Raw genomic sequence first — 27751 nt, forward strand, 5'->3', positions numbered from 1 at the left:
TTCTCATAGCTCCATCTGTGCAGAATCAACAACCCAAACTCCAGACACCAGGGGAGGGGCCACGTAATTCCCCCGGCTTCAGTGCCGTATACAATGGACATAAGGACGGATTTCTAAACCCCAAGTGGAATGCACGGATTAGCAACTGGTCAGAAAGTTTAAAATCTGAGCCCTGCAGTTAGTTGCCTGTTGTAAGAATATCCATTGATATTTCTTATCTTGTGTATTGGGTTTCTGAGTAAGTCTTGTTTCCTTCTTCTTTCCCAGAACTATTTTGGGCGTATCACAGAAAATACACTTGTGACTCAGAAAGGATGAAGAGGCAAACGATTCCCAACTTCCTAGAGACTATCTCAAAGATTCAGTGGATTTTAGATTTCTTTTTAAAAGCCCAGGGGGTTAGAAATTACGGAGGTTCAAGAAAAAAACCTTGATAACTTAGATGAGGAGAGAATAAAAACCAAACCAAACCAAACAATAACAACAGAAAAACACACAAAACAACCCTGAATGAGAAAAGCCAAAAGACATGGATACGTGTAACACAAAACAAAAACAAACCCCATGGTGTCTGATGTGGGTTTTGTTTTTGGTTTTTTTTTTGAGACAGAGTCTCGCTCTGTCACCCAGGCTGGAGTCCAGTGGCGCAATCTTGGCTCACTGCAAGCTCCGCCTCCCAGGTTCAAGCCCCATTCTCCTGCCTCAGCCTCCCGAGTAGCTGGGACCACAGGCGCCCGCCACCACGCCCAGCTAATTTTTTGTGTGTTTTTAGTAGAGACGGGGTTTCACCGTGTTAGCCAGGATGGTCTTGGTCTCCTGACCTCTTGATTCGCCCGCCTCAGCCTCCCAAAGTGCTGGGATTACAGGCGTGAGCCACCGTGCCCAGCCATGATGGGGGTTGTTAAAGCAAATAGGTAATTTTGTATATTCAGCACATTTACTATTAAGGTAAAAACCACATGGTAGTTTTTCTTTTTTTATTTTTCCTTCTCCTTTTTTTTTTTTTTTAAGAGAAAAGGTCTTTCTTGATCTGTTGCCCAGGCTGGACTGCAGTGGTACAATCATAGCACACTGTAACCTTGAACTCCTGGGCTCAAGTGATCCTCTGACCTCAGCCTCCTGAGTAGCTAGGACAACAGGCACATACCACCACACCCAGCTAATTTTAAATTTTTTTGTAGAGATGAGGTCTAACTGACTTGCCCAGTCTTGAACTCCTGGCCTCAAGTCATCTTCCCACCTCAGCCTCCCAACGTGTTGAGATTACAGGCATGAGCCACTGTGCCCAGCCAGATTTTAAAAACCAACTTTTGTGAAAGTATTTGCATGTCAGGGCTAGATGGGGATGTATGTATTTGGGGCAGGGGAGAGAGCAGAGGTGATGGTGTGCATGTTTGAGTGCACATGTGAAAGATGGGGGAAAAGAGAGTCAAGTAATGGTAATAACACAATTGAGTGTAAGGCAAGGAAAAGGACAGCCAAAAATAAATCTTGATTTTGAATATAACCCCCTCCAACGCAACTGAATCAGAAAAAATAGTATTACAAATATTGAGGCTGTTTTAATTATATATGAAAATCTCACAAGTTGAAAAGTAAAAGCGGGTACGAAACAAGGAGTTCTCAATTGTACCGATAAATCACTCCATCCCATTTTAGAAAGAACAGGAACTGTTCTGTGGGTTGCTTAATGGCGAATGACACAACATTTTCACTTTATATTTGGAAATGAAAATTCTTGTGAAGCTACAAATAACTCAAAGTAGAAAAATGCTACCACAAACGTTTCATAAATGGCTTCCATCTCTGTGTGCCACTTATTTATTTAATAATCTTGATGTCTCACAAAGCCATTCAGTCATAGCCATTATCATTGCTGCGTCTCGGGCTGATCCTACGAGGCAGGCAGAACAGTGGCTATGGGGCTCACCCTAGAGGAGAAGAAAACTAACGGCAACACTGGGATGTGCCTGACATCAAATGCTTCCCTTCTACTGTGAGTCCCCACACGATTTCCCCTTGGTCTGATGACTGATTTCTGCCAAGTTCATCACTGACTCTCGAAACGGGGTCTTGTGATGGTTAAAGGAGCCTCGAGAAACGATGATGCTGAACCTTGGTTCCAGTTTCTCCGGCTTCAAAAGGAATGAATGTCTTTATTCTACAGCCCTGGAGCAAACTGGGCAGAAGAACTGAACAGAACTTCCTGTGGGCATGCATGGGGCTCACTGAGCACATTCTCATCAGGAAAGCAAGAAGTGTCTGTAAACGCAGCTGTAGCGGTCTGTCTGTGAACTGTGAATGTGTATTATGAATGCCTTACTGGTGAGTACTGTGTTCTCTAAACCAGAAATTTCTCCTCCCACCTATTTTCCCCCTCACAGTCCTTTCTAGGCTCCCGCAAGGCCTTCTAGGTACAACCCTGGGAATTCCCACCCGGCACTCTGTGGCAGCTTCCAGGAGGAATCCTGAGCCTATGTGTAACTGACTTGGTGTCAACTAACCATGGGTGGGACACTGGAGTCCCTCTTTAGCGTAGACACTCTTAGAGACTAAGTAACTATTGAGCATTTTCTGTGTGAGGCTTTGGGTATATAGAGACATATGGAACAAAGACTCCCTGCCCTCAAGGAGTGTAGCAGCTAGAGAGGGGCAAGACCAGTCAGTGAGGAAGGAGCCACTCTCTGACGCCCCTTTTTCTACCTGCTCAGTGCTCTGCAGGAAATGAACGGGGCGGTGATGGGCTACGGAGAGCACGTGTTTAGGGAAGGACCCACTTAGACCGGGAAGGGAGGGAAGGCTTCTTTGAGGAGACAACATTGATGGCGTGAAGTGAAGAATGAGAAAAAGAAGCCAGCCAAGGGGTGGAGCAGGGCTGGCGGGGGCCCTGCGAGAGGGAAGAGAGTGGAGAGCCAGCCAAGCACTCACAGACTCGGGGGCTTTGATGAACACTTTACTCCTCCCCAGCTGGAACTGGTCGCTGTCCATGTTGACCGACTGCAGCAGGTGCAGGACGCCTTGCTTCTCATCTCCCTGCCAAGAGGGCCAGGTGGCTTTGGTCAGAATGGCATACCTGTGGGGACATTGGGGAGAAGAGAATCAGACTTGGGTGGGACCGCACTGGCTTTCCACCTGAGCAAGGCAGCAAGAGCTCCGCTCTGAAGGTGCCCAGTGCTGCAAAGTTACTGATCATCTATTTACCAGCTGTTCGAAGGCTCAGGCATGGACCACCATGACTGCAAAAGTCCCCAGTCTGGGATGCCCGTTCCAGAGCTGCTCCTTCCCTTTCCCAGCATTCCTTTGTCCACACCCTGGTGAAAACCTGCATACTCTTTCTACCACTGTCTAAAAACAGCATTGGGGAAGGTCACCAGGGGTGCTCTCTAGGCAAAATCAAATGGTCTTGTCTCAATAATAATCTCCCGATTTCTTCAGGGCATTTAACGACGTAAAGAGTTTTATAAAGCTCCTGCTAAGCAGCTATTATAACAATGGTATATCAACTTTCACCTGTGAAATTCTATGCATCTGGGTCATGAGGCCCTTGGGATCTGGTCCTTGGCTGTTCTCCAACCTTCCCTCTTCACTGCATTTCTTCAAGAATGGCCTCTTCTTCGTGCCCACCATGCCCTTTCCTTCCTCAGAGCCTCTGCCCCTGCTCTTCCCTCTACTGGTGTGCTGCTCCCCAAACTCATCACTCGGCTGGCTCCCCCTTGGGTGTCTCACCTTCAGTGATATTCCCAGACAGGCCTTCTTGGACCAAAAATCAAAATCTGCTCCCTTGTTAGTTTCTCTCATAGCAAGTAATATTTTTCCTTCAGAGCATGTACTCTGATTTGTAGTTATATTCATGTTGGGGTTTATTTGGTTAATTTATGCCTCCTGCAAGAAGGTGAGAGCTCCAGGAGACCGGATGCCACATCTGTGTGGCTCCTCCTGTACATCCAGAGCCTTAAACCATGCCTGGCACACAGCAGTCATAATGAACACTCCTGGCTAATGCAGACAGGTGCTCTCTTTGCATGAGGTGCTGTGACTGAAGCTTTTGATGTACGATCTCCTCATTCCTATAGCAACCTGATCAGGTTGGTTTTGCATTGAGACAGAGGCAAATTATGACTTGCCCAAGGCTACTTAGCTAGTAAGTGTCAGAGATGGGATTTGAATCCCTGTCTGTTTCTTTCATTATGACACTGCAAAAAAGCCATGGACTGGTTCACATTTAAAGATTTCTTTTAAAGATTATCCAGTCTACTATACATGCCTATGTTAGACACATTACTATTATGTCAGAGGCTGATATAATCAAGGAGAGACAAGCACATTACAGTTTGTCAAATATGGACAGAATCATCATGGGTATGTGTGGGTGTGAAGTTGGAGGGCGTGGCCCACGTGCGAGCACATCCAGGGCCCAGGTACTAGGTCCCCAGGCCTTGAGCGAAGCCAGGGCCCTCCTTTATTCCTAGAAACTACTATCAGGATTAGACTGATTTATGACAGACAAGGGAGAAGGGAACCTTGAGTGGCCCTGCCTTTAGGATCCAGGGCTCCCACAGGGCCAGCTGGTTGGGACTAAGGTGATTTTAGGAGCCTTCTCTGCTCCTCTCAAATGTCTGCATCTTGCCTGATAATATCATAAACTTTCTGGAGAGGTAAATCCTCCTATTCCCTAATTAGAGATAAAAAGCTTAAAAATGAAAATGCCGAGTGGAAGTCACACATTAGCATGAATAACTTTCATATATGGTATAATGACATTAATCAAAACAAATTAAGCTACACATAAATGACTAATAGCAGAACCTTTCTAGATGTGATTGGGGAAGTTAGTGAAAATGAGTAGGTGCTGGGAATCTAATTGGGTGAGGCAGAAAGTTCATGGAGGACAGAAGTGAGAAGGAAAAGACTATAGACTTTCAAGGTGACAAGTGTCTAAGAGTACAGTTTTGCTTGGCTTGATCTAACCTAAAATTATAAACTGAAGTATATTTATTGTGCAACTGGAAATGGGTCTTTATGGCAATTCACATTTTTTCCTACCAAATGAATGCTGCGTTGTTTTGTTTGGTTTTTACCGTAATGAACCTTGCAGAGACTTTCTCTCCCTAATCCTGACAAGGCCTCCACTGGTGAGGGTCTTGGCAATACATGGGAATTGCCTGGGGCTTCCTTTGCTTCCATGAAGCCTGATCCATCCAGACCCCATTGTTTGGTATCGCACTGGAGACCAGGGCATGAACCAACTATACATGTTGTCCTACCAAGGACACATGCCACTGTCTTTCTCCAGGATATACTCGTGGCAGCAGGTTGCACAGGGCAATGGTGCCCCTTCCTAATTGGTGCCTGGGATAATTTTGGACAGATGGCAATAATAGCTTACATTCCTTTCATCACACATTTTCAGCTTAAGACTCAAATATGCTAATATTTCTTCTCAAGGCCTTTGTGCTGGCTCCTCTTTCTGCCTGGAATCTCTTCCCGGCTCTTGTTATCTCTTGGATCACTGATTCCAGGTTTCCTTCTCAGAGGAAATGCAGCTCGGACCCCAGGGACTCCCAGCTGCTGGCACTTGAGATTAAGGCTGTTTCTGACCTCCGAGGACACTCTCTACCATTCTGTGCTTTCCTGGGCTTCCTATTCTTTCTCCTCTCCTGCCCATGACATGGAATGCCTTTGCTGATGAGGCATGCCTTTATCATCCCCACATTCTGAGAGGCTAGGTCAAGGTCAGAGGAAGCATGCTTGTGAGGAAGTGTAAATCATGCTACAAGATAAACTTTGCAAATCTGTTATGTTTCTACCACATTCTTCCTCCTAAGCATCAGAATCCATATTTGGGCTTATTGCTGCCAACCACAGAAAGAAACACACATTGCCTAGCTCAGAGAGGTGTTTTCTGGAAAACTTATTTTCTAAGACGCAACATGGCTGCTATTTCTAACAGTTTTTGTTTGTTTGTTTGTTTGTTTTAACACTTTATAAGGGCATAAAAGTTGTAGTGGGGAGACAGTGTAAACGGGTTTCTCCTGCTACTGTTTCAAGTAGCACAGGACTTACTTTAAGAGCATGGGGCCCACCCATGGGGGAATTAAGGCATCTTTTGATTTTTCCTCTCCAATATTCAGTCAAGAGGGATGGTTTTGATAAATATAAAGGATTTTCCAGAGAGGAAAATCACACACACTAAACACATAGAGTATTTCCTAAGCCAACACCATGCTCTGGGTAGTCTCTGAGCCATGGCTCTGTTTAGGCCAGTGAACTTCCTTTCTAGGGAGGGTGTATAATACATGCATATGTGGATAGTTGTGCTGGGTATTAACATATCCTTTCTCTTCAGGCTTTTACTTTCTGTTTCTCATTTGGCAGCCTTTCTGTGGACACCTAGAAAGCAATTTTATGAACAAAGCCTTTCCTCTCACCTTTGGAAAAAATAAAGTTATATGAGATGGTTCAACTACCTGTAGACCATCACAGGATGAGACAGTCAGCGGTGGACTCTGGATGAATTCTGCATGACCAAGATCCCAGACTCAAGAGTCTTATGGAAAATAGTGTTCTCTCTGGAGAAATACCCCTGCTCATTCATATATCTGGACTTCAAGCCACTTTTGAGTGGACTGCCTCAATAACAGTTTTGAAATATAGTGTGGGGGACTGAAAATGTCCTTTTTATAGAAAAATTATTTCCTTCCAAACTTTATCCTCCCAGTAATTTTTTTTTGAGACGGAGTTTCGCTCTTGTCATCCAGGCTGGAGTGCAATGGTGTAGTCTCGGTTCACTGCGCCTCCTGGATCCAAGAGATTCTGCTGCCTCAGCCTTCTGAGTAGCTGAGACTACAGGCACCCAGCACCGTGCCTGGCTAATTTTTGTATTTTTAGTAGAGGCGGGGCTTCACCATGTTGGTCAGGCTGGTCTTGAACTCCTGACCTGAGGTGATCTGCCCACTGCAGCCTCCCAAAGGACTGGGATTACAGGCGTGAGGCACCTTGCCCGGCCCCAGTATTCTCAAACCAAGAAAAGTATGACAACAATAAAAGAGGCTACTTTTTGACAATAGACACAAGGCTATGTGTCTCTTCTGAAAGGAAAAGCTTACAGCAGGGGAGCTAAGAAGGGAGACATCCAAGGATACAAGCATTTTCAGTGAAAGTTCCTCAACATAAAATGCGTAAGAAATTTCACAAAATGCCTACTCAGAATGAGGCACAGCGTAAAGTACCATGCATGGAACCATGAAGCTAGCATGGCACTCAGAACAGATCCGGAAAATCAACAGAGTCAGTTCACAGCTCATGCACATAGCACAGGGTCCCTTAGACCAGCCAACCTTTTGTGGCACCAGGATTCACGGAAGATAATTTTTCTATGGACGGGGTTGTGGGGGTGGTTTTGGGATGAAACTGTTCCACCTCAGATCATCAGGCATTAGATTCTCATAAGGAGCGCACAACCCAGATCCCTCGCATGTGCAGTTTACAATAGGGTTTGTGCTCCTGTGAGAATCTAATGCCGCCGCTGATCTGACAGGAGGTGGGGCTCAGGCGGTAATGCTCGCTGGCCTGCTGCTCACCTCCTGCTGTATAGGCCAGTTCCTAACAGGCCACAGACCAGTACTGGTCCCCGGCCGGGAGTTGGGGACCCTGGCCTTAGATGGTAAAAAGTGTGCATAGACTTCCTGGTCTCCTGAGATGGCAGCACTGCCAGCATTACTTATGGAAGTCAGTTTGGTTGGTTGGTTGGCTGGTTTTTCAAACAAGGTAGAAGAAAGGAGGTCTTTCAGAACTGGTTTCTCAAAAAAAAAAAAAAAAAAAAGAATAGATTTAAAAAGGTCTGATCAGGTTTCTCTTTTCTTGTTCTCTTGAGACACAGTTTTGCTCTGTCACCCAGGCTAACTCACTGTAGCCTTGACCTCCTGGGCTCAAGTAATCCTCCTGCCTTAGCCTCCCAATGTTCTGGAATTACAGGCATGAGCCACTGCACCTGGACTGATGAGTTTTTTATTTTTGTGGATACACAGTGGGTATATATATTTACAGATTGCATGAGGTTTTTTTTTTTCTTTTTTACTTATTGCATGAGATATTTTGATACAGGCATGCAATGTGTAATAATCACATCATGGAAAATGGGGTGTCCATCTTCTCAAACATTTATTCTTCGTGTTACATGAAATTCAATTGTACTCTTTCAGTTGTTTTAAAATGTACAATTAAATTATTTTTGACTATAGTCACCCAGCTGTGCTAGCAAACACTAGGTCTTACTCATTCTTTCTAATTTTTTGTACGCATTAACCATCTCCACTTCCCTTCCCCTCCCCCCACTACCCTTCCCAGCCTCTGGTAACCATCATTTTATTCTCTATCTTGATGAGCTCAATTACTTTAATTTTTAGCTCCCACAAATAAGTGAGAACATGTGATGTTTGTCTTTCTGTGCCTGGCTTGTTTCACTTAACATAATGATCTCCAGTTCCATCGTGTTGTTGCAAATGGCAGGATCTCGTTCCTTTTTTGACATGGAATCTCGCTCTGTCACCCAGGTTTGAGGGCAGTGGCGTAATCTCGGCTGACTGCAAACTCCGCCTTGGGTTCCAGCAATCCTTCCACCTCAGCCTCTTGAGTAGCTGGAATTACAGGTGTGTACCACCACACCTGGCTAATTTTTGTATTTTTAGTAGAGGAGATTTCACCATGTTGTCCAGGCTGGTCTCAAACTCCCAACCTCAAGCGATCCACACACCTTGGCCTCCCAAAGTGCTGGGATTACAGGCGGGAGCCACCACACCTGGCCTGGATCTCATTATTTTTTATGCCTGAATAGTACTCCACTGTCTATGTGTATCACATTTTCTTCTTCTTTTTTTTTTTTTTTGAGACAGGGTCTTGCTCCATTGCCCAGGCTGTATGTAGTACAGTGGCACAATCTTGGCTCATTGCAGCCTCTGCTTCCCGGGTTCAGGAAAATTTCCCACCTCAGCCTCCCGGGTAGCTGGCATTACAAGCATGGGCCACCACACTAGGCTAATTTTTGTATTTTTAGTAGAGACAGGGTTTCACTGTGTTGGCCAGGCTGATCTCAAACTCCTGATCTCAAGTGTTCCGCCCACCATGACCTCCCAAAGTGCTGAGATTACAGGCGTGAGCCACTGCATCCAGCTTGTATCACATTTTCTTTATCCTTTTGTCTGTTGATGGACGCAGATTGCTTCTAAATCCTGGCTATTGTGAATAGTGCTGCCATAAACATAGGAGTGAAGATACCTCTTTCATATCCTGATTTCCTTTCTTTTGGCTCTGTACCTAGGAGTGGGATTGCTGGATCATATGGCAGCTCCATTTTTAGTTTTTGGAGGAACTTCCAAACTGTTCCCCATAGTAGTTACACTAATTTACATTCCCACCAACAGCGTAGGATGGTTCCCTTTCTCCACATTCTCGTCAGCATTTGTTATTGCCTGTCTTTTGGGTAAAAGCCACTTTAATTGGGGTGAGACATCTCATTGTAGTTTTACTTTGCATTTCTCTGATGACCAGTGATATTGAACACTGTTTCATATGTCTGTTTGTCATCAGCATGTCTTTTTTTGAGAAATATCTATTGAGATCGTTTGCTCATTTTTTGGATTGGATTATTAGATTTTTTTTTCCCACAAAGTTGTTTGAGCTCCTTCTATATTCTGGTTATTAATCCCTTGTCAGATGGATGCTGTGCAAGTATTTTCTCCCATTTCGTGGGTTGTCTCTTCATTTTGTTGATTGTTTCCTTTGCCGTGTGGAATTTTTTTTTGAGATGAAGTCTCGCTCTGTCGCCCAGGCTGGAGTGCAACAGCGCCATCCCAGCTCACTGCAACCTCCGCCCCCCTGGTTCGAGTGATTCTCATGCCTCAGCCTCCCAAGTAGCTGGGATTACAGATGCGTGCCACTGCACCTGGCTAATTTTTGTATTTTTAGTAGAGACAAGTTTCACCAGTTGGCCAGGCTGGTCTCAAACTCCTGACCTCAGGTGATATGCCCACCTTAGCCTCCCAAAATGCTGGGATTATAGGCGTGAGCCACTCAGCCCGGTCCCTCTTAATTATACAAGGGTATTTTGGGGCTGGGCATGGTAGCTCATGCCTGTAATCCCAGCACTTTGGGGAGGCTAAGGCAGGAGGACTGCTTGAGCCCAAGAGTTCAAGATCAGCCTGGGCAACCAAGGGAGACTTTATCTCTTAAAAAAAAAAAAAAATTAAAAAAAATAATGATCTAAGCCAAACTTCCTCAACTGACTGCGCCCTATAGGGGGAACATCAGTCAATGTCTGGATACACTTTTGGATGTCACAACTCAGAGGAAGGTACACTACTGGCATCTAGTGGGTGGAGGCCAAGAAGGCTGCTAAACATCCCACGATAGACAGGAAAGACTCGGCAGCAAAGAATCTTCCAGCCTAAAATGTCAGTGTCTGAGGCTGAGAAACTCTCTTCTAAGCTAGTGTTACCGATCTGTTTAAGGAAGTCTCATAACTAACATCTCAGTTGTTTGTCAGCAAATGGATGGTGCTATGGTGATGCAAAAGCTTTACAAATATATTTTCTCAACTTCCTAAATATTTCTCTCACGTAGTCCTGCTTACACTATAGGTGTACTGACGTCTTCAATTCAGAGAAGAAAGAGGATGAACCTTGTTCCTAGTCTAACTCACCTCCAAAATTATTAGGAAACTCAAATGTGGGGGACTGAGTTTCTGAGGCTTTATTATACGAAATGATAGCCCTTTTTTAAAACCTCTAAATGGTGAGTCAGCTGTCCTAATCTCATAGCACAAGAAACAACAGCCCTAAATAAGAACTGTCTCACGAGAAATACTAGATTCCAAAGACAGTAATTAACCTCTTCTTCAGTCTACTAGTTCTTTGTTATATACAATCTGAATTAAAACAGACAAACAAAAAAAAACCCATTATATCCAGCCCCTGCATAATATATCAGGAAGATGTAACTGTTTCTGACTGAAATGCTCAATTTGGCCCGGTGTGGTCACTCAAGATGATGATCCCTACACTTTGGGAGGTTGAGGTGGGAGGATCATTTGAGAGCAGCCGGGGCAACATAGCGAGACCCTGTCTTTACGAAAAGTAAAAAGTCATCTGGGCGTGGTGACGCATGCCTGCAGTACTAACTACATGGAGACTGAGGTGGGAGAAAATGGCTTGAGTCCAGGAGTTCAAGGATGCAGTGAGTTATGATTGCACAACTGCACTCCTGAGTAATGGAGCAAGACCTTTCCTCTAAATAAATCAATAAAACACTAAATTTGGCTTGCTTCTTTTTTGTTTCCCTATTCCTTAAAGGAAATTAAATAGATGTTGAAATATGGTGGAACGCCACAGAATCATTAGAGAAGTTAGAGTGATGTCACATTTTAGGGGTACTACATTTTATCCTTTTACAAACAACACAAAATAAGAACAATTTAAGTACCGGTCCTGCCAAATACATGTTAAGGGATATATAAAAACAAGTTTAAATTTATACATGGATTGTACAAGATTTTTGAGGTTAAATATTTTAAGCTTATTGTCTTAAGTGGGTTAAATATTTTCCTGAAATTGTCTTCATACTGTTAATTTGTTCAGTCAAGTTAAACCTCCACCCTTCCTGTAGCATAATTATCAAGAATTCCTGAACTTATGTGTTACACTAAACAGACAGCCTAATGAATAGTTATGGCTATTGATTTATTCTACAAGAAATAACAGTAAAAGAATTGTTACTACAATGCAATAATAAAAAGACAAAACACCCGATTAAAAAATTGCAAAGGGCCTAACAGACATTTCTCCAAAGAGGAAATACAAATAGCTAATAGGCACAGGAAAAAATCCTCAATATAATTTGCAGTCTGGGAAATGCAAATCAAAACCACCACGAAATACCACTCCACACTCACTAGGATGGTTAGAAAATAACTTATGTTGGCAAGGATTTAGATAAATTGGAAGCCTCAAATACTGCTAGTGGTATAAAATGTAAAATGGTGCAGTCACTTCAGAAAACAATCAGGTAGTTCCTCGCAAAGGTTAAATGCAGAATTACCACATGACCAAGCAATTGTGCTTTTTTTTTTTTTTTTTTGGGGGGGGCTGGAATGCAGTGGCACGATCTCGGCTCACCGCAGGCTCCGCCTCCCGGGTTCACGCCATTCTCCTGCCTCAGTCTCCCGAGTAGCTGGGACTACAGGCGCCCGCCAACACACCCGGCTAATTTTTTGCATTTTGAGTAGAGACGGGATTTCCTTTTTTTTTTTTTTTTTTTTTTGAGACGGAGTCTCGCTCTGTCGCCCAGGCTGGAGTGCAGTGGCCGGATCTCAGCTCACTGCAAGCTCCGCCTCCCGGGTTCACGCCATTCTCCTGCCTCAGCCTCCTGAGTAGCTGGGACTACAGGTGCCCGCCACCTCGCCCGGCTAGTTTTTTGTATTTTTTAGCAGAGACGGGGTTTCACCGTGTTAGCCAGGATGGTCTCGATCTCCTGACCTCGTGATCCGCCCGTCTTGGCCTCCCAAAGTGCTGGGATTACAGGCTTGAGCCACCGCGCCCGGCCTAGAGACGGGATTTCACCATGTTAGCCAAGATCATCTCGATCTCCTGACCTCGTGGTCCGCCCGCCTGGGCCTCCCAAAGTGCTGGGATTACAGGTGTGAGCCACCGTGCCCGGCCGCAACTGCACTTTTAAGCATACACCCAAAATAAATGAAATATGACCACATAGAAACTTGTACACAGATTTTCATAGCAGCATTATTCATAATGGCCAAGAAGTGGAAACAACTGACATTTATCAACTGATGAATGAATAAGTAAACTGTGCTATATCCATACAATGGATTACTATTCTGCAATTAACAGGAAGGAGGTGTTTAAGTGCAACATCATGGATGAATCTTATGTTCAGCGAGAGAAGCCAGCCACAGAGGACACATACATGATTCCATTGCTATGAAAAGCCCAGCATAAGCAAATCTATAGACGGAAGGTAGATAAGTGACTGGCTCGGCCCGGAGGCAAGGGGAAAATTGGGGGTTGACAACAAAGGAAAGCATGACTTCTTTTCAGGGTAAGAAAATGTCCTAAAGTTAACTGTGGTGATAGCTGCACAACTCTGTGAATATGTTAAAAGCCACTGACTCATACACTTGAAGGGGGTGAATTGTATAGATTTGAAATATAGCTCAATAAACCTGTTTTAAAAAAGGCCAGAGTCACTAGTTCATTACCTCTGTAGGAATTTTTGGAAAATGCGCCGATAGGCATAGCCAGCTCTTCTCACTCGAATGTTCTCTTTCAGACCCAGATATTCGACTTGATGCTTTACCCTGTGCAAAGGAGAAAATGGGGCCTGGACGTTACTGGATAATCCTTTCACCCGTGTTCTCACCAGCCATTCCCCAAACCCCCAGTTCCAAGCTGTAGGGAAACATATTCAAAAGACTACAATTTATAGCATTCAAACACTGAGCTGACCTCTCAGATGACATAATGCTAATTTTAAAATATTGAAATACAGCAATTAGGCCAGGCACGGTGGCTCACACCTGTAATCCCAGCACTTTGGGAGGCCAAGGAGGGTGTATCACCTGAGGTCAGGAGTTCAAGACCAGCCTGGCCAACATGGTGAAACGCTATCTCTACTGAAAATACAAAAATTAGCCGGGCATGGTGGTGTGCACCTGTAGTCTCAGCTACTCGGGAGGCTGAGGCAGGAAAATCACCTGAACCCGGGAGGCAGACGCTGCAGTGAGCCGAGATCACACCATTGCACTCCAGCCTGTATGACAGAGTGAGACTCTATCTCAAAAAATAAATAAATAAATAAAATATAGTCATTAAACAACAGGGTATTACATATCTGTTTCAAAGAATAACAGTAACAGAAAGACCCATCTAACTATCACCTAGAGTATGAACAAAAATATTGGTTTATCAGAAGGCTAAAGGAAAGAACTTTTAACTTTTGAATTAAATGATGCTAGAGCTTCCTTCTTGTCTTTCTCTATCTTTCTCTCTCTCTCTCTCTTTCTTTTGAGAGAGAGTCTCGCTTTGTCATCTAGGCTGGAGTGCAGTGGCACAATCTGGGCTCACTGCAACCTCTGCCTCATGGGTTCGAGAGATTCTCCTGCCTCAGTCTCTCGAGTAGCTGGGATTACAGGTGTGTGCCATCATGCCTGGCTAATTTTTTGTATTTTTTAGTAGAGATAGAGTTTCGCTGTGTTGGCCAGACTGGTCTTGAACTCCTGGCCTCAGGTGATCCACCACGCCTGGCCCATCCTGGTTTCTTAATAGTAAAAATCTAGCAACCTCTTTTGAAAAAATGGACGTAAAGAACTATTAGGTTAATATTCTCACACATGAGGATTTTCATACCAGAGGGTGCCCATGCCCCACACCTTGGGGTTGCTGTTTTAGTAGGCCTGCTGGGTCTAGGGTGGAGCACGGACATGTGCCTTATGAAAACCCACCACTTGCTGGGAAACACGGTGTTCTGGATGCCAACAGATCCTGAACACTTGCTTCAGATCATCCACTCTGGGAAGTTAAATTGGGCCTGGGCTGCGTGCTACGCAAGTTGGCTGAACACAGACACTTGGAAACATGGTATTTGAGGCAAATTAGACATAAAAAGTAAAGTCTCTCTCTTTTGAAGACGGAATGTCAGGATTGTGCTGCAGTAGGAAGGTAACTCCTCGTGCTCCCTGTTTGGTACATCTGGGGTTATCTGTGCTGACAATGGGGCTAACACACTCAGCAAAATGAGCCTTCAGGAGCTACGGAGCTGAAAACGCCATCAGAAGCATCCTCATTCCGATGTCACGCAGGTTCCCGACAGCCGTCTCCCCAGTAAGGCTCTCACAGAAACCACCACGTCCAAGTAAGCCTCATACTTGCAGATGTCTGCGGTGGGCCAGTCACACACAGTCCCTATTGCAACATGGTAGGGTCACCAAAAAAGGACAATGGGCTCACACAGGCAGCACAGTGGTTAGGAGCCTCTGGCACTGCATTCCTGCTGTGCCACTGGCCCTGCCATGATGCAACTTCTCTGTGTCTCTCAGTTTCCTCTTGTGTAAAAACGGGAATGGTGGCATAAATTCTTTTTTTCTAGATGAGTACTTTCTATGGAAAGCACTTAGTTCGTAGCATGAGCGAAGTAAAGCTGTTATTATTCTCATCCATTCCCAGCTACAATATGTAAACCAGGAAAGGAGAATAGAGAAGGAAACAGATTTTTCACAGTATGGGGGTTCTCAGGAGCACTGTGATGTGCCTGGGCCTGGAGGGGTGAGTTGAATCCACGAGGTGCAGAGGACAAGGCAGAGGGCTGTGAAAGCAAAGGCACAAGGATAGGAAAGGCCAGTGGCGGGGTGCTGTGGGACAGGAGGAGGGGTACAGATGAAGCTCAAACTGGGGGTGCAGCCTTGGCTGATGGGAAGGATGAGGTCACAATGGGAGCGGTGTTTGAGTCTCCAGTTTGATGGGTCTTACAGAGCCAAGAGCCAGAAATGTTGATTCCTCTAAGATTATTAACTTTTAAAAAGCCTCTATGCGCAAAGAGTTAAGCCGGGTGCAGTGGCTCACACTTGTAATCCCAGCACTTTGGGAGGCTGAGATGGTGGATCATGAGGTCAGAAGTTCGAGATCAGCCTGGCCAACACAGTGAAACCCCGTCTGTACTAAATATCCACCTTTGCCCATATAAATCAGACAGAGACAGAGAGAGACAGAGAGAGAAAGAGAGAAAGAAATACGTCAATTAAAAAGGTAATTAAATTAAAAATAATTAATTTTCCTTTCTCTCATCCTCCAAATCTAAAACTCGCCACTGGCCTTTTCTCTAGTGAGAAAAATGCATGGAGCTGTTCATTTAAAGGTTCTGCTCATTTCAAAGTACTTTTCATAAATACTGGCTTCACGCCAGGCTTTCGAGGCAGGAATGCATCACCCATTAATTCACGCAGAAACGTTTCTTTCCCATGAATCACATAGGAAGGAATATTCCTCATGTTAAAACATTGTTTCATTCATTACAGCTTCCACCATCAGGAAATTTTCTTGTAGAAATCAGTCTAGCAAGTCCTGTAATGTTTAAAATTTGGGGTCACCAAAGGGACACGAGTTGATTTTTGCATATTCCTGGAGCACTATCACCTCCTCAGCAGTCACCGGCCAGACAGTGCCCGGTTGTTCCCTAGGCTATGCCAACTCTGTCTTGCAGAGACAGTCTTTTTCCAAGACTGTCCCTGGCCGTTTACTCAAATTGATCAGGGCTAGAGAACTCTGCAAGGCAGCAATTCAGAATCCAGGGCAAGCAACCTTGCCAGAACCCAAACAAAAACACATTTGCAACAGGAAAAGAAAAACCCCGTACCCCATAAACTTGTGGGATGAGTAACCCTCTTCACCAGGAGCTTCAGCTGGGTGTGTAATCCTGGCCAGTGAAGCACACTGCCCTTTCACGGACCCCAATGCTCCTGACTCACTGATGGAGTGAAACCATCTGTTACACAATAAACCCAAACCGGGATTAAGGGTAGAATCCCAGAAAGCGATCTTACTGGAATTATAAATCAATGTTCGACCGACTAGTACCTTGAACTTCTTAAAATCAGTTTATCTGAATGCATGTCATAAAATTTTTTGCTGCAATTCAAAGAAGGGGAATCATTAAAAAAAAAGAAAAGAGAAAATACCATCCTCATCCTATGATGATTTACTGAATAAAATGTACCACTCATTTAATTTCTCCATTTTCTGATATTCCAATGAATCAAGGTGGATTTTTACAAGAAGGTAGCATCAGGGTTGGTGAACTTCCAAGCAGCTATCACAAAATTTCTATTTTAGAGGTGCTTTCAGCAGAACTATCTACATGGGGTAGAGGATGGTGTGCTGGGGAGGTACTGCATTTGTAGGGCAAGTGAGATGTTTTCATTTAAGAGTATTTGCTGGGAAGGACAGGTGGATAGAGGTTGAAATGGGGGAAGGTGGGCTAAGACCCCCTTTGGCAATACCTCTGCTTCCAAGACTCTCATAATTTATTTCTAACGTTGACTAAAGATTCGATTGGAGTAATCATATTGGAGTATTGATTTAATATCACTGTTCTATTGTGTGTGTGTACATGTGGATGTATGCGTGGGTGGGATGTGCACGTGTGGATATGTGTGAGAGGTGAGTGTAAAAGTGTCAGAGACAGACGCAGACTGACAGCCACTGTCCGGAAGCCTTCATTCTGTCAGACGGAAGGAGATCCTATTCTAGATGAACCCTCTTAGAAGGAAGGAACTGAGGGCTAAGGAGATGAAGAGTCTTGCTCTAACGACTTAGTGATAGGTCAGCACCAGGACACAGGTCTTGCAAATCCCAGTCTAGTTGTTTGCTCTAGATCAGTGATTCTCCAAGTGCAGTGCCTGGGCCATCATCACCAGCACCACCTGCAAGATTTTTTTTTTTTTTTTTTGAGACGGAGTCTTGCTCTGTCGCCCGGGCTGGAGTGCAGTGGCCGGATCTCAGCTCACTGCAAGCTCCGCCTCCTGGGTTTACGCCATTCTCCTGCCTCAGCCTCCTAAGTGACTGGGACTACAGGCGCCCGCGGCCACCACGCCCGGCTAATTTTTTGTATTTTTTAGTAAAGACAGGGTTTCACCGCGTTAGCCAGGTTGGTCTCGATCTCCTGACCTCGTGATCCGCCCGTCTCAGCCTCCCAAAGTGCTGGGATTACAGGCTTGAGCCACCACGCCCGGCCCACCCGCAAGATTTTTAAGATGTACATGCACGGGCCCCACTTCAGACTCACAGCATCAGAAACTCGGGATGGAGCCCAGCAATCTCAGCTTTAACAAGGCTTCCTGAGGATTCTGAGGCAGGCTCAAGTTTGGGAACCAACGTAAGAGGGCAAAACAAGATGTTTTCTATTTGATTGATTGATTGATTGACTTGGGGTCTCACTCTATCACCAGGGCTGGAGTGTAGTGGCTCAATCATGGCTCACTGCAGCCTAAAACTCCTGGGTGTAAGCATATTACATTTTTAGACGGGAAGAGATGACAATGCTGCTACCCTCTTAGTCTGAAAGGAGAAACTGAACTACATATTTTACAAAAGCAGAGGCCAAACTAAGTACATCCAAGAGAAGGGATCAGATGGGGAACGCTTACATTTCATGTCCCAGAGAAACTGTTGAGGGAACTGAGAGGGATTAACCTGTAGAAGAGAAGATTCAAAGGAAACACGATGGTCACCTCGAACTAACAGAAAAGCTGTCCAGTGGCAAAGTGACGAGAATGATTTTTTTCTTTTTTTTTAATTTTGAGATGGAGTCTCGCTCTGTCACCCAGGCTGGAGTGCAGTGGTGCGATCTTGGCTCACTGCAAGCTCCACCTCCAGGATTCATGCCATTCTCCTGCCTCAGCCTCCCGAGTAGCTGGGACTACAGGCACCCGCCACCAAGCCCAGCTAATTTCTTTTTGTATTTTTAGTAGAGATGGGTTTCACCATGTTACCCAGCATGGTCTCAATCTCCTGACCTTGCGATCCGCCTGCCTCGGCCTCCCAAAGTGCTGGGATTACGGGTATGAACCACTGCGCCCGGCCGAGAATGATTCTTATGGCATGTTTTCAAAGTGAACTAGAGAAGGACTGTACAGCCTCCTAAAGTAAGAATTGACCAAAGAAGAGTTGGTCACTTTAGAAAGTATGAGCTCCTCATCAGGGCCTGAATATCATTAATGGACAATATTATAGAAGGAATCTGACTACATTAAATTGAAAAATTTCAGAGATTGAATGGAAAAGATGCCTTAAAGGGCCAGGAGTGGGGGCTCACGCCTGTAATCCCAGTACTTTGGGAGGCTGAGGCGGGTGGCTCATGAGGTCAGGAGTTCAAGACCAGCCTGGTCAAGATGGTGAAACCCCATCTCTACTAAAAATACAAAAAGTAGCCGGGCGTAGTGGTGGCACCTGTAATCCCAGCTACTCAAGAGGCTGAGGCGGGAGAATCGCTTGAACCCGGGAGGCAGAGGTTGCAGTGAGCCAAGATCATGACACTGCACTCCAGTCTGGGTGACACGACAAGACTCTGACTCAAAAAAAAAAAAAAAAAAAAAATCCTTAAGAATATGCATCTATGGATGAGATTATTCAGAAACGTTGTGGATTAAAAAGATGGCAGCTCCTACATCCACGCAGCCTGGCTTCTTCAGAGGAGAGAAAAGACTTAGACTGCACCCTGAAGTATTCAGTATTAAATAAAATGAACTTTCAGAGAGTAAATGTTTGACCTACGTGTTTTTCTTACTATGGATCTGTTTCTTCCTCTAAAGGATCAGGTATCATCTGTCTGCCATGGTTTAGGATCTTGCTGGCAGGATGGAAAATGGCCACACCTATCCCTCGCAGGAGGGAATTGGCAGCTAGGAATTTTAGTCCTGGTCTTCCTGTGGAACTTAAACCTGGAGATCTTCACTCGACACCTAAAAGAGCCTATCTTCTTTTCTCCAAGAGAGAAGACAAGAGGTAGCAATTCCGGTAGGCTCCCATCCTGGGACTGATATTAGGTGACAATGGCTGGGGTCCTCTCTGTAGTTTAAGCGTCTTCCCAGCCCTCCTTCCCACGCTTCTGTGGACAGTGGGATCAGGCCTCTGAACAATGTGTGTCTGGGTCCCCCAGTGGGCCACAAAAGTCACACCCTCTAGCCTCCTATTCAATGCCGCCATTTCCTCCTGCCCAGGCCACTTCCCTAAATGCTAGTTGTGGGAGGAACAGTGACGTGGGCTTCCTTGGAAGTCAGGGCAGAAAAGGCTCGCTGAATTCTTGTGCTCCAGATTTCCCTTTGACATCTTCCCTTTGACATCTTTCCTCCCAGAGTCGTTCTGCCCATCAGCACGGTGCTTAGGGGGAATGCCAGAGCCTCCAGCGTGTCCCGGTGTCTTCATGAGGCATAGCAAATGCTGGACTGTATTTCTACCAGGTCTTCCGCCCTTCACTTTCCACCCCAAGCTAAGCATTCTAGGCCACATCCTGTGGGTCCGATCAGGGACTGGGTGTGCTAAGAATGTCTACACAGAACCTCAAACTCATTTTAAAATCATTGTGACTCTGCGGTATGAGGTTATGTTTTGTTTTTTTTCCATCTGCCCCCAGACTAGCCAAGATCAACACTACAAACTGCTAATTCTGAAATGAATGGCACTGCTAACATTTTAGGAAATGACACAGAGGAGAAACAGTATATAGCCTTTGTCCTGAAAAAGTTAAGACGCAAGAGCATGACAAAGACATGTGCGGGCAACTGACACTGCTCCTGCCTGTGACGGAGGACAGCTCACCTGGAGCAGAGGGAAAAAGGTCCTGGCCCCACCTAACCTGGTTTCCCCCTATACCTGCTTTCCTCCCAGTCTTTGGGCTTCTTGGTTTCATTTGGCTTGATGCAGCGAATGTAGTGAGGCGTACATTTCATCAGGGTGCTCACGAGGTCATTGGCTTGTTTCTAGAAAGGAAGAGCAGTATCAGCATCACGGAACTTTCTCTACAGAAGACCAAATTTCAAAGGAGGCTTGTAAAACTCTATTGTAGAAATATATAGCTAGGAATTAATCTTCATGACAATCTGCTCATTAAGCTTAAGTCAGGTCTACTAAACTTTCCGAAAGCTTTGCCGACTTTTATGATGATTTTAGCACTCCTAAATGGGTTTGAAATTCAAACTTCAAAAGCAACTAGGCATTTTTAGTACAGTTAATAAAACAGAACAACAACAAAAAGCAAAAATCCCAATAAATCTTCACATACGACATGATTTTCAAGTGGTACAGTAAAGCATGTCAGTTAACAAACTAAGTTCATTTTAGACTGATAGAGGGCCTTTGAAGATATATTGTTCTCATTAACTTTTTGCCCCCAAAATTATTTGTAAGGATAAATCATCAAATCCCCTACATTCTCTTTTCTGGCAATCCAACTAATGAAGAAACACTTTGCTAAAGTGATGAAAATTCACAGTTAAAGAATTGGAGATTCATAAAAATTTGAGAATTTATAAACTTTTGTTATGCCATTTCATTCAGTTTCTTCCTCAATATGTCCACTTAAAAACCTGCGGAGTCTGAACACTTTATCTGTGGCTGATATCTCACTTCTTCGCAAATCTAGAATATTCCATATAAAACCATCTATTAATGCCTCTGCGCTGGGTACCCAAAGTATAAATGGATTCAAGCAGAAAAAGCCACATAAAGCAGAAATTGCTTACGAAGTACTTTGAACCCTGAGAATCTCAACCTTTGTTTGAAGAAACAGGAGTAGAGCTCACATCAGCATTCCCACCCCACAGCTGAGCACGCCCTGTGGGTCCAAGGATGTGGCACACATGCGAACTCCACTTCCAAGCAAAGCAGCATGAAGAGAGAAAACCTCTAAAAGAATAAAAGCCAAAAGGGACCTCCAAAGCCAGAAAACCATTACAAAGTCAGCAGAAGGGATTTGCTTGCAAGAGACAACCCTCTCTCAATTAGGACTTTTCTGTTTTCATGGGTTTGGGAAATCTGAAACCCTTGAGAAAAACTATTAAGTATATTCAAAACAAGATATTCATTGGTGAATGAAGTTCTCTGTTTAGATGTGCAGGAAATAGCATTCTTTGCGATGCTTGAAATTGAGGACAGACAGGGCTGCAGAGGTTGCATGATCAAAGCAAAGTCCTATAATGAAAAAGTAAATTGTCTCTTATGTTCTTTGATGATGTAGACTGCACTTGACAACAAATTTGATGATTTTTCCAACACATCAGGTGGAGCGAGAGAGGGACTGCAGAGTTGAATATAACACAGCTTTTTTTTCTTAAAGTCCCCAAATTTTTAATTTTTTAAAGTTTATTTTAGATTTTAGTTTTGTCTTTAATTACAACTTTTTTTTTTTTTTTTTTTTTTTGAGACAGAGTCTTACTCTGTGGCCCAGGTTGGAGTGCAGTGGTGTGGTCTCAGCTTATTGCAACCTCCACCTCCCAGGTCCAAGCGATTATCCTGCCTCAGCCTCCTGGGTAGCTGGGACTACAGGCACATGCCACCAGGCCCAGCTAATTTTTGTAATTTTAGTAGAGACGGGGTTTCACCATGTTGGTCAGGCTGGTCTTGAACTCCTGACCTCAGGTGATCCACCTGCCTCGGCCTCCCAAAGTGCTGGGATTACAGGCGTGAGTCACTGCGCCTGGCCTACAACTTATAATTTCCAAGCATAACTTGGCAAACTCTTTTGTCCTAAGTATTTAACAGCATTCCTTCTTTCTCACCTCAGCATAAGAAAACATACAGAGGCAAGTGTGACTTAAGTTTATAAGTCACTTGCCATAGTCCTCTCCAGCTAAAATAGTGACAGATAACATTTACTGAGTTTGCAGCATGGATTAGATACATGGATTATCTCATTTATGCCTCACAACAACCTGAAGAGGTAGCTACTATTTAATATTATTCCTGTTTTTAAATGAGAAAGCTGGGCCTTAAAGAAACAAAGTATTGCTCAAGATGACACAATCTGCACACAAGAGAAGCAAAGCTTGAACCGACATCCACAGGCTACCAAGCCTGTTCTTTGGCAACAATGCTATCCTGCCTTGCTGACAAAGAGATGGGATCTTTTAGTGTGATATAAAAGGAATTAACTGGGTGAGGTAGGGTTAGACAGAAGCCACCAGGCTGTGAATAATTTCAACAAATAGAAATACATCTTAACCATCAAAATTATCCTGCATTTCAATAGCTATGGGTCAACTTTATTATTTATTTATTTTTAATTTTTGAAACACGATCTTGCTCTGTTGTCCAGGATGGAGTAGAGTGGCATGATCACAGATCACTGCAGCCTAGGCCTCCCAAGCTCAAATGATCCTTTCACTTAAGCCCTCTGTGTAACCTGGGACTGGAAGCACATGCCATCACACCCAGCTAATTTAAAAAAAATTTTTTTTGTAGAGATGGAGTCTCACTGTATTTCCCAGGCTGGTCTCCAATCCTGGCCTCAAGCAATCTTCCCCCCTTGGCCTCCCAGAGTGCTGAGATTATGGGTATGAGCCACTGTGCCCAGCCTTGGGTCAACTTAAGATGTCTGCTGAGGTGGTTGTGAAGCAGTAACTCAATTTAATCCTGATTCCAGCCAAGAAGGGTCCCTGAGTTAGGACAGAAAGGCACCAACACCACTTGCTCAACAGAAGCAGGTGTTAAAATATGCAGACAGCACAGTGAGAAAGGGCTTAGGGTGAAACCTCCTCATTCTACCTTCAGAGATGACAGCAGGCCTGACTGTGGGTCCTGGCACTTTTATTTGCAAGCTACATGACTAATCACTAGATTTCTCTGGCCCTCAGTTCTCTGTCTGTAAACTAAGTAGGTTAAACTAGAAGACCTCTAATTTAATCTAGAGATTGAAATAGACATTAAAAAACAACAATCAGGCCAGGTGCAATGGCTCACTCCTGTAATCCCAGCACTTTGGGGGGCTGAGACAGGCAGATCAATTGAAGTCAGGAGTTTGAGACCAGCCTGGTCAACATGGTGAAAACTCATCCCTACTAAAAAAAAAAAAAAAAAAAAAAAAAACCAAAAAATTAGCCAGGTATGGTGGTACCGCCTGTAGTCCAGCCACTTTGGAGGCTGAGGCAGGAGGATCGCTTGAATCTGGGAGGCAGAGGTTGCAGTGAGCCAAGATCACATCGCTGTACTTCAGCCTGGGTGACAGAGCAAGCCTCCATTTCACAAACACACACACAAAAACAAAAACAAAAAACAAACCAAAAAAACCCCCAACCAATCCAATCACCTACACAATGCCTACACCTCCTTTGTCATGTCCCTTACAGCTCCAGCTGCACTCAGGTAAAGCTGTAATCAGTCCGCCTTTGCCACCTCTGGGCTTGATTCTGTTTCTCTGTACCATCAATCTTTCACTCTAATTTAAATATGGGATGAGTATTCCTTATCCGAAATGCTTGGGACCGGAAGTGTTTTGGATTTTGGATTTTTTCAGATTTTGGAATATTGGCATTATACTTTCTTTCATCTTTTCAGACAGAGTCTCGCTCTGTCGCCCAAGCTGACACATCAATGGCACAATCTCGGCTCACTGCAACCTCCATCTCCTGGGCTCAAGTGATTCTCCTGCCTCAGCCTCCTGAGTAGCTGGGATTATAGGCGCCCTCCACCATGCCCAGCTAATTTTTTTTTTTTTTTTTTTTTTTTTTTTTGAGACGGAGTCTCGCTCTGTAGCCCAGGCTGGAGTACAGTGGCGCAATCTTGACTCACTGCAAGCTCTGCCTCCCAGGTTCACGCCATTCTCCTGCCTCAGCCTCCCGAGTAGCTGGGACTACAGGTGCCTGCGACCACGCCCGGCTAATTTTTTTGTATTTTTAGTAGAGACGGGGTTTCACCATATTAGCCAGGATGGTCTTGATCACCTGACCTCGTGATCCGCCTGCCTCGGCCTCCCAAAGTGCTGGGATTACAGGCGTGAGCCACTGCGCCCAGCCTAATTTTTGTATTTTTAGTAGAGATGGGGTTTCACCATGTTGGCCAGACTGGCCTCAAATGATCCACCCACATTGGCCTCCCAAAGTGCTAGGATTACAGCCATGAGCCACCATGCCCGGCCTGCATTATACTTTATAGTAGAGTATCCCGAATCTGAAAAGCTGAAATCCAAAATGCTCCAAAATTTGAAACTTTTTGAGCACCAACATGATGTTCAAAGGAAAGGAGCATTTCAGGATTTGGGACGCTCAACCTGTACTGGTCCCTTCCAGACACAACAATATCGAATTAAGTAAAACCTCAAAATCAAGTGCTATTAAATATTACTATATTTATACTTTTATTTATAATCAAGATAATAAGAGTACCCATCAAATGAATATTCTATTAGTTAAATCCTACAAATCAGTTTACATTTTTAAATAATTACAAGATAATGAAATATATAACACTACGATGACCTTGAACACCAGTTTAATTTTTCTTTCAAGGAACTCAGAACCCTTTTAAATGCTTATGCCTCAGGGATATTGTTAAGATGACAGTGATGTCTGCAAAATACTGTGGATATGGAATGTATCAGAGATTGGGCCATGGCTTTGTAGCTGTAAGAGGTACTGGGAGAAACTTTTATTCCTATGTGGAGGCAGACAGCCAGGCAGACAGAGGTCACAACATCCACCGAGGAGAGTGTGCCTGGAGGTGGGAAAACATGCTGTACTCTCTTTAGGTAAACTGGCTGACTTCAGCTTGACCTCCCTAGAAAAGGGCCTGAGACTTGTAAACCTAAACATTTTGGAAACACCCCACAATGGTGGCACTTTGAACCTTCAACCAGACAAGCATATGAAGGAAAAGAAAGGGGACAAATCTTCAAGGAGGAATAGAGAATAATCCAGACCACTTGGAAATGAGTCATCATAACCTGGATGATCCGGGCCCCTTGGATCTGAATGTGACAGTCTTATGACTCGATTTTCCAGCCCAGAGTTAATCCTTATCCAGCATTTTGCAGTAAAGGCATGAGTCAGAAACTTCACACAGACAGTAATATCTGGGCCTCATGAGAATTTCATCTGTTTTCTGCCTTCAGCTTTCTGCTCCAGTGAGCCTAACCCAGTGGCTGTCCTGGAGCTACTAAATTTCTCTAGTTCTTTCAATATGATGTTCTTGACACTCAGAGGGCTCTACCCTACAGCTGAAAGCCCAGGTTGGACTTGGTGGCTTGCAGCACCTGTAATCCCAGCACTTTGGGAGGCTGAGGCGGGAGGACTGCTTGAGCCCAGGAGTTCAAGACCAGCCTGGGTGACATTGTGAGAACCCAACTTTACAAAAAAGGAAAAAGCAACAATTAAGCAGAGACCAACAACGGTGATATAGGAATGGGGCTAAAGGGGAAGAATGTAGTCAGAGCACATATATACATCTTGTGTTCAGTATGCCTTAGGCACTGCGTTACATGCTTCCGATGAATTACGAAGCTGAAGAATCACAGTAATCTCTTAAGATAGACACCAATATCTCCATTTTACAGGGAAGCGGTGAGGTCACTGAGAGCATAAGTAACACCTTGGCAAGCACACAGCGAGGAAAAGCCAGAGCTGAGATTCAAACACAGGCAAGCAAACTCAAAGTCCTGCTGTCACTCAACCATTTCTTTGATTGTAAAACTGAGGAAGTATTTAGCTGGTATAATTTTTTAAAAAAATTATTCTTAACCAGCAAGATTTTTAAAAATAGCTTAGTGAATATTTCTTAGAGTTACAAGATTAAGTGTGTGTGACACAATGACAAAAACTATTTTTTTTTTTTTTTTGAGACAGGGTCTCGTTCTGTCCCCCAGACTAGAGCAATTACAGCTCACTGTAGCTTTGACTTCCTTGACTAAAGCGATTCTCCTGCCTCAGCCTCCCAAGTAGCTGAGAGCATAGGTGTGAGCCACCACACCTAATTTTTATTTTTAGTAGAGATGGGGTTCTCATTATGTCGCACAGGTTGGTCTCAAACTCCTGGGGTCAAGTAATCCTCCCTCCTTGGCCTCCAAAAGTGTTGGGATTACAGGCCTGAACCACTACACGTGGCTGACACAGACTTTTTTTTTTTGAGACAGAGTTTCACTCTTCTTGCCCAAGCTGGAGTGCAATGGCGCTATCTTGGCTCACTGCAACCTCTGCCTCCCGGGCTCAAGTGATTCTCCTGCCTCAGCCTCCTGAGTAGCTGGGATTACAGGCGCCCACCACCACGCTTGGCTAATTTTGTATTTTTAGTAGAGACAGGGTTTCTCCTCTCCATGTTGGTCAGGCTGGTCTTGAATTCCCGACCTCAGGTGATCCGCCTGCCTCGGCCTCCCAAAGTGCTGGGATTACAGGCATGAGCCACTGCGCCCGGCCCATAAACTCTTAATTCAGAGTGTAATTAGGGACAACGAATTTTGCCACACAATGGCTCAGGTACCACAGAACCCTGCCTACTTCCTCAGAAACACTGTAAGATTTCCTTCAGACTTTGAGACACCATGTGGCCAGATGTGTCTTCAATTCCCAGCAAGGAAAGGCCTGCAGGGCCCAGTGAGGAGGGACGCATAAAATGCCCCTAAAAGACCAAGTAGAATTTCTGGCAAGTAACGTTCCATAACTGGCAGGTTTTTGGGCTTGGCCTGGAAAACTGTCATCAATATCCAAAACATGGCTCCGAACCACAAAATTTCTCTGATAGTTTAACATAAATTCTTCCAGATTCTGTATAAAGCCATTTCCTCTTAGAAAGTAGCTGATTATCAGCTGCTGACTATTAAGCTATGAGGTACTTAAACCATTTAAGGTTTTGGTACAGCCAAGTCAAATTCAGCTTGCATCCTGGAACCTTTTAACAAGCAACGACATTACTTCTGAGCATCTTCTGTAACCATCTCCTCACATCTCGCTGACCTCATATCCTGGCCCAGGGGTGCAGTTCCTGACTCCTAGGAAGCCCTAGCCCTTTTAAGAATCTATAAATTTCCTAAAATAGAACTAACCTTTATTTTGCTTCCGGCAGTAGTTGGGCGCCCTTTCTTGTCAGCTTGCAGATTTTCCGGAAATAAAGACTTTATGAAAGGCCTGGAAAAGGAGAAAGAGAATGAATTAGCAATCTGTAAGTACCTTGGGGTCTGAAAGCCCGCCTTTTTAGAGGATGGGGTGGAGGGC

General features: G+C 44.4%; 1 protein-coding gene across 1 annotated transcript in view; it reads right to left on the bottom strand.

Annotated features, from left to right (window-relative positions):
- MYO1E (myosin IE) overlaps positions 1-27751 on the bottom strand; it is a 241238-nt gene that overhangs the window by 40707 nt on the left and 172780 nt on the right. Inside the window, exons 16-19 of the mRNA XM_008016424.3 lie at positions 27583-27664; positions 20430-20536; positions 13268-13366; positions 2929-3073 (exon numbers count right to left, since the gene is read on the bottom strand). Of these exons, the coding sequence (XP_008014615.2) occupies positions 2929-3073; positions 13268-13366; positions 20430-20536; positions 27583-27664 (433 nt within the window). The remainder of the gene's footprint in view (positions 1-2928; positions 3074-13267; positions 13367-20429; positions 20537-27582; positions 27665-27751) is intronic.

The sequence above is a fragment of the Chlorocebus sabaeus genome, chromosome 26, assembly GCF_047675955.1.
Source record: "Chlorocebus sabaeus isolate Y175 chromosome 26, mChlSab1.0.hap1, whole genome shotgun sequence".
NCBI lineage: Eukaryota > Metazoa > Chordata > Mammalia > Primates > Cercopithecidae > Chlorocebus > Chlorocebus sabaeus.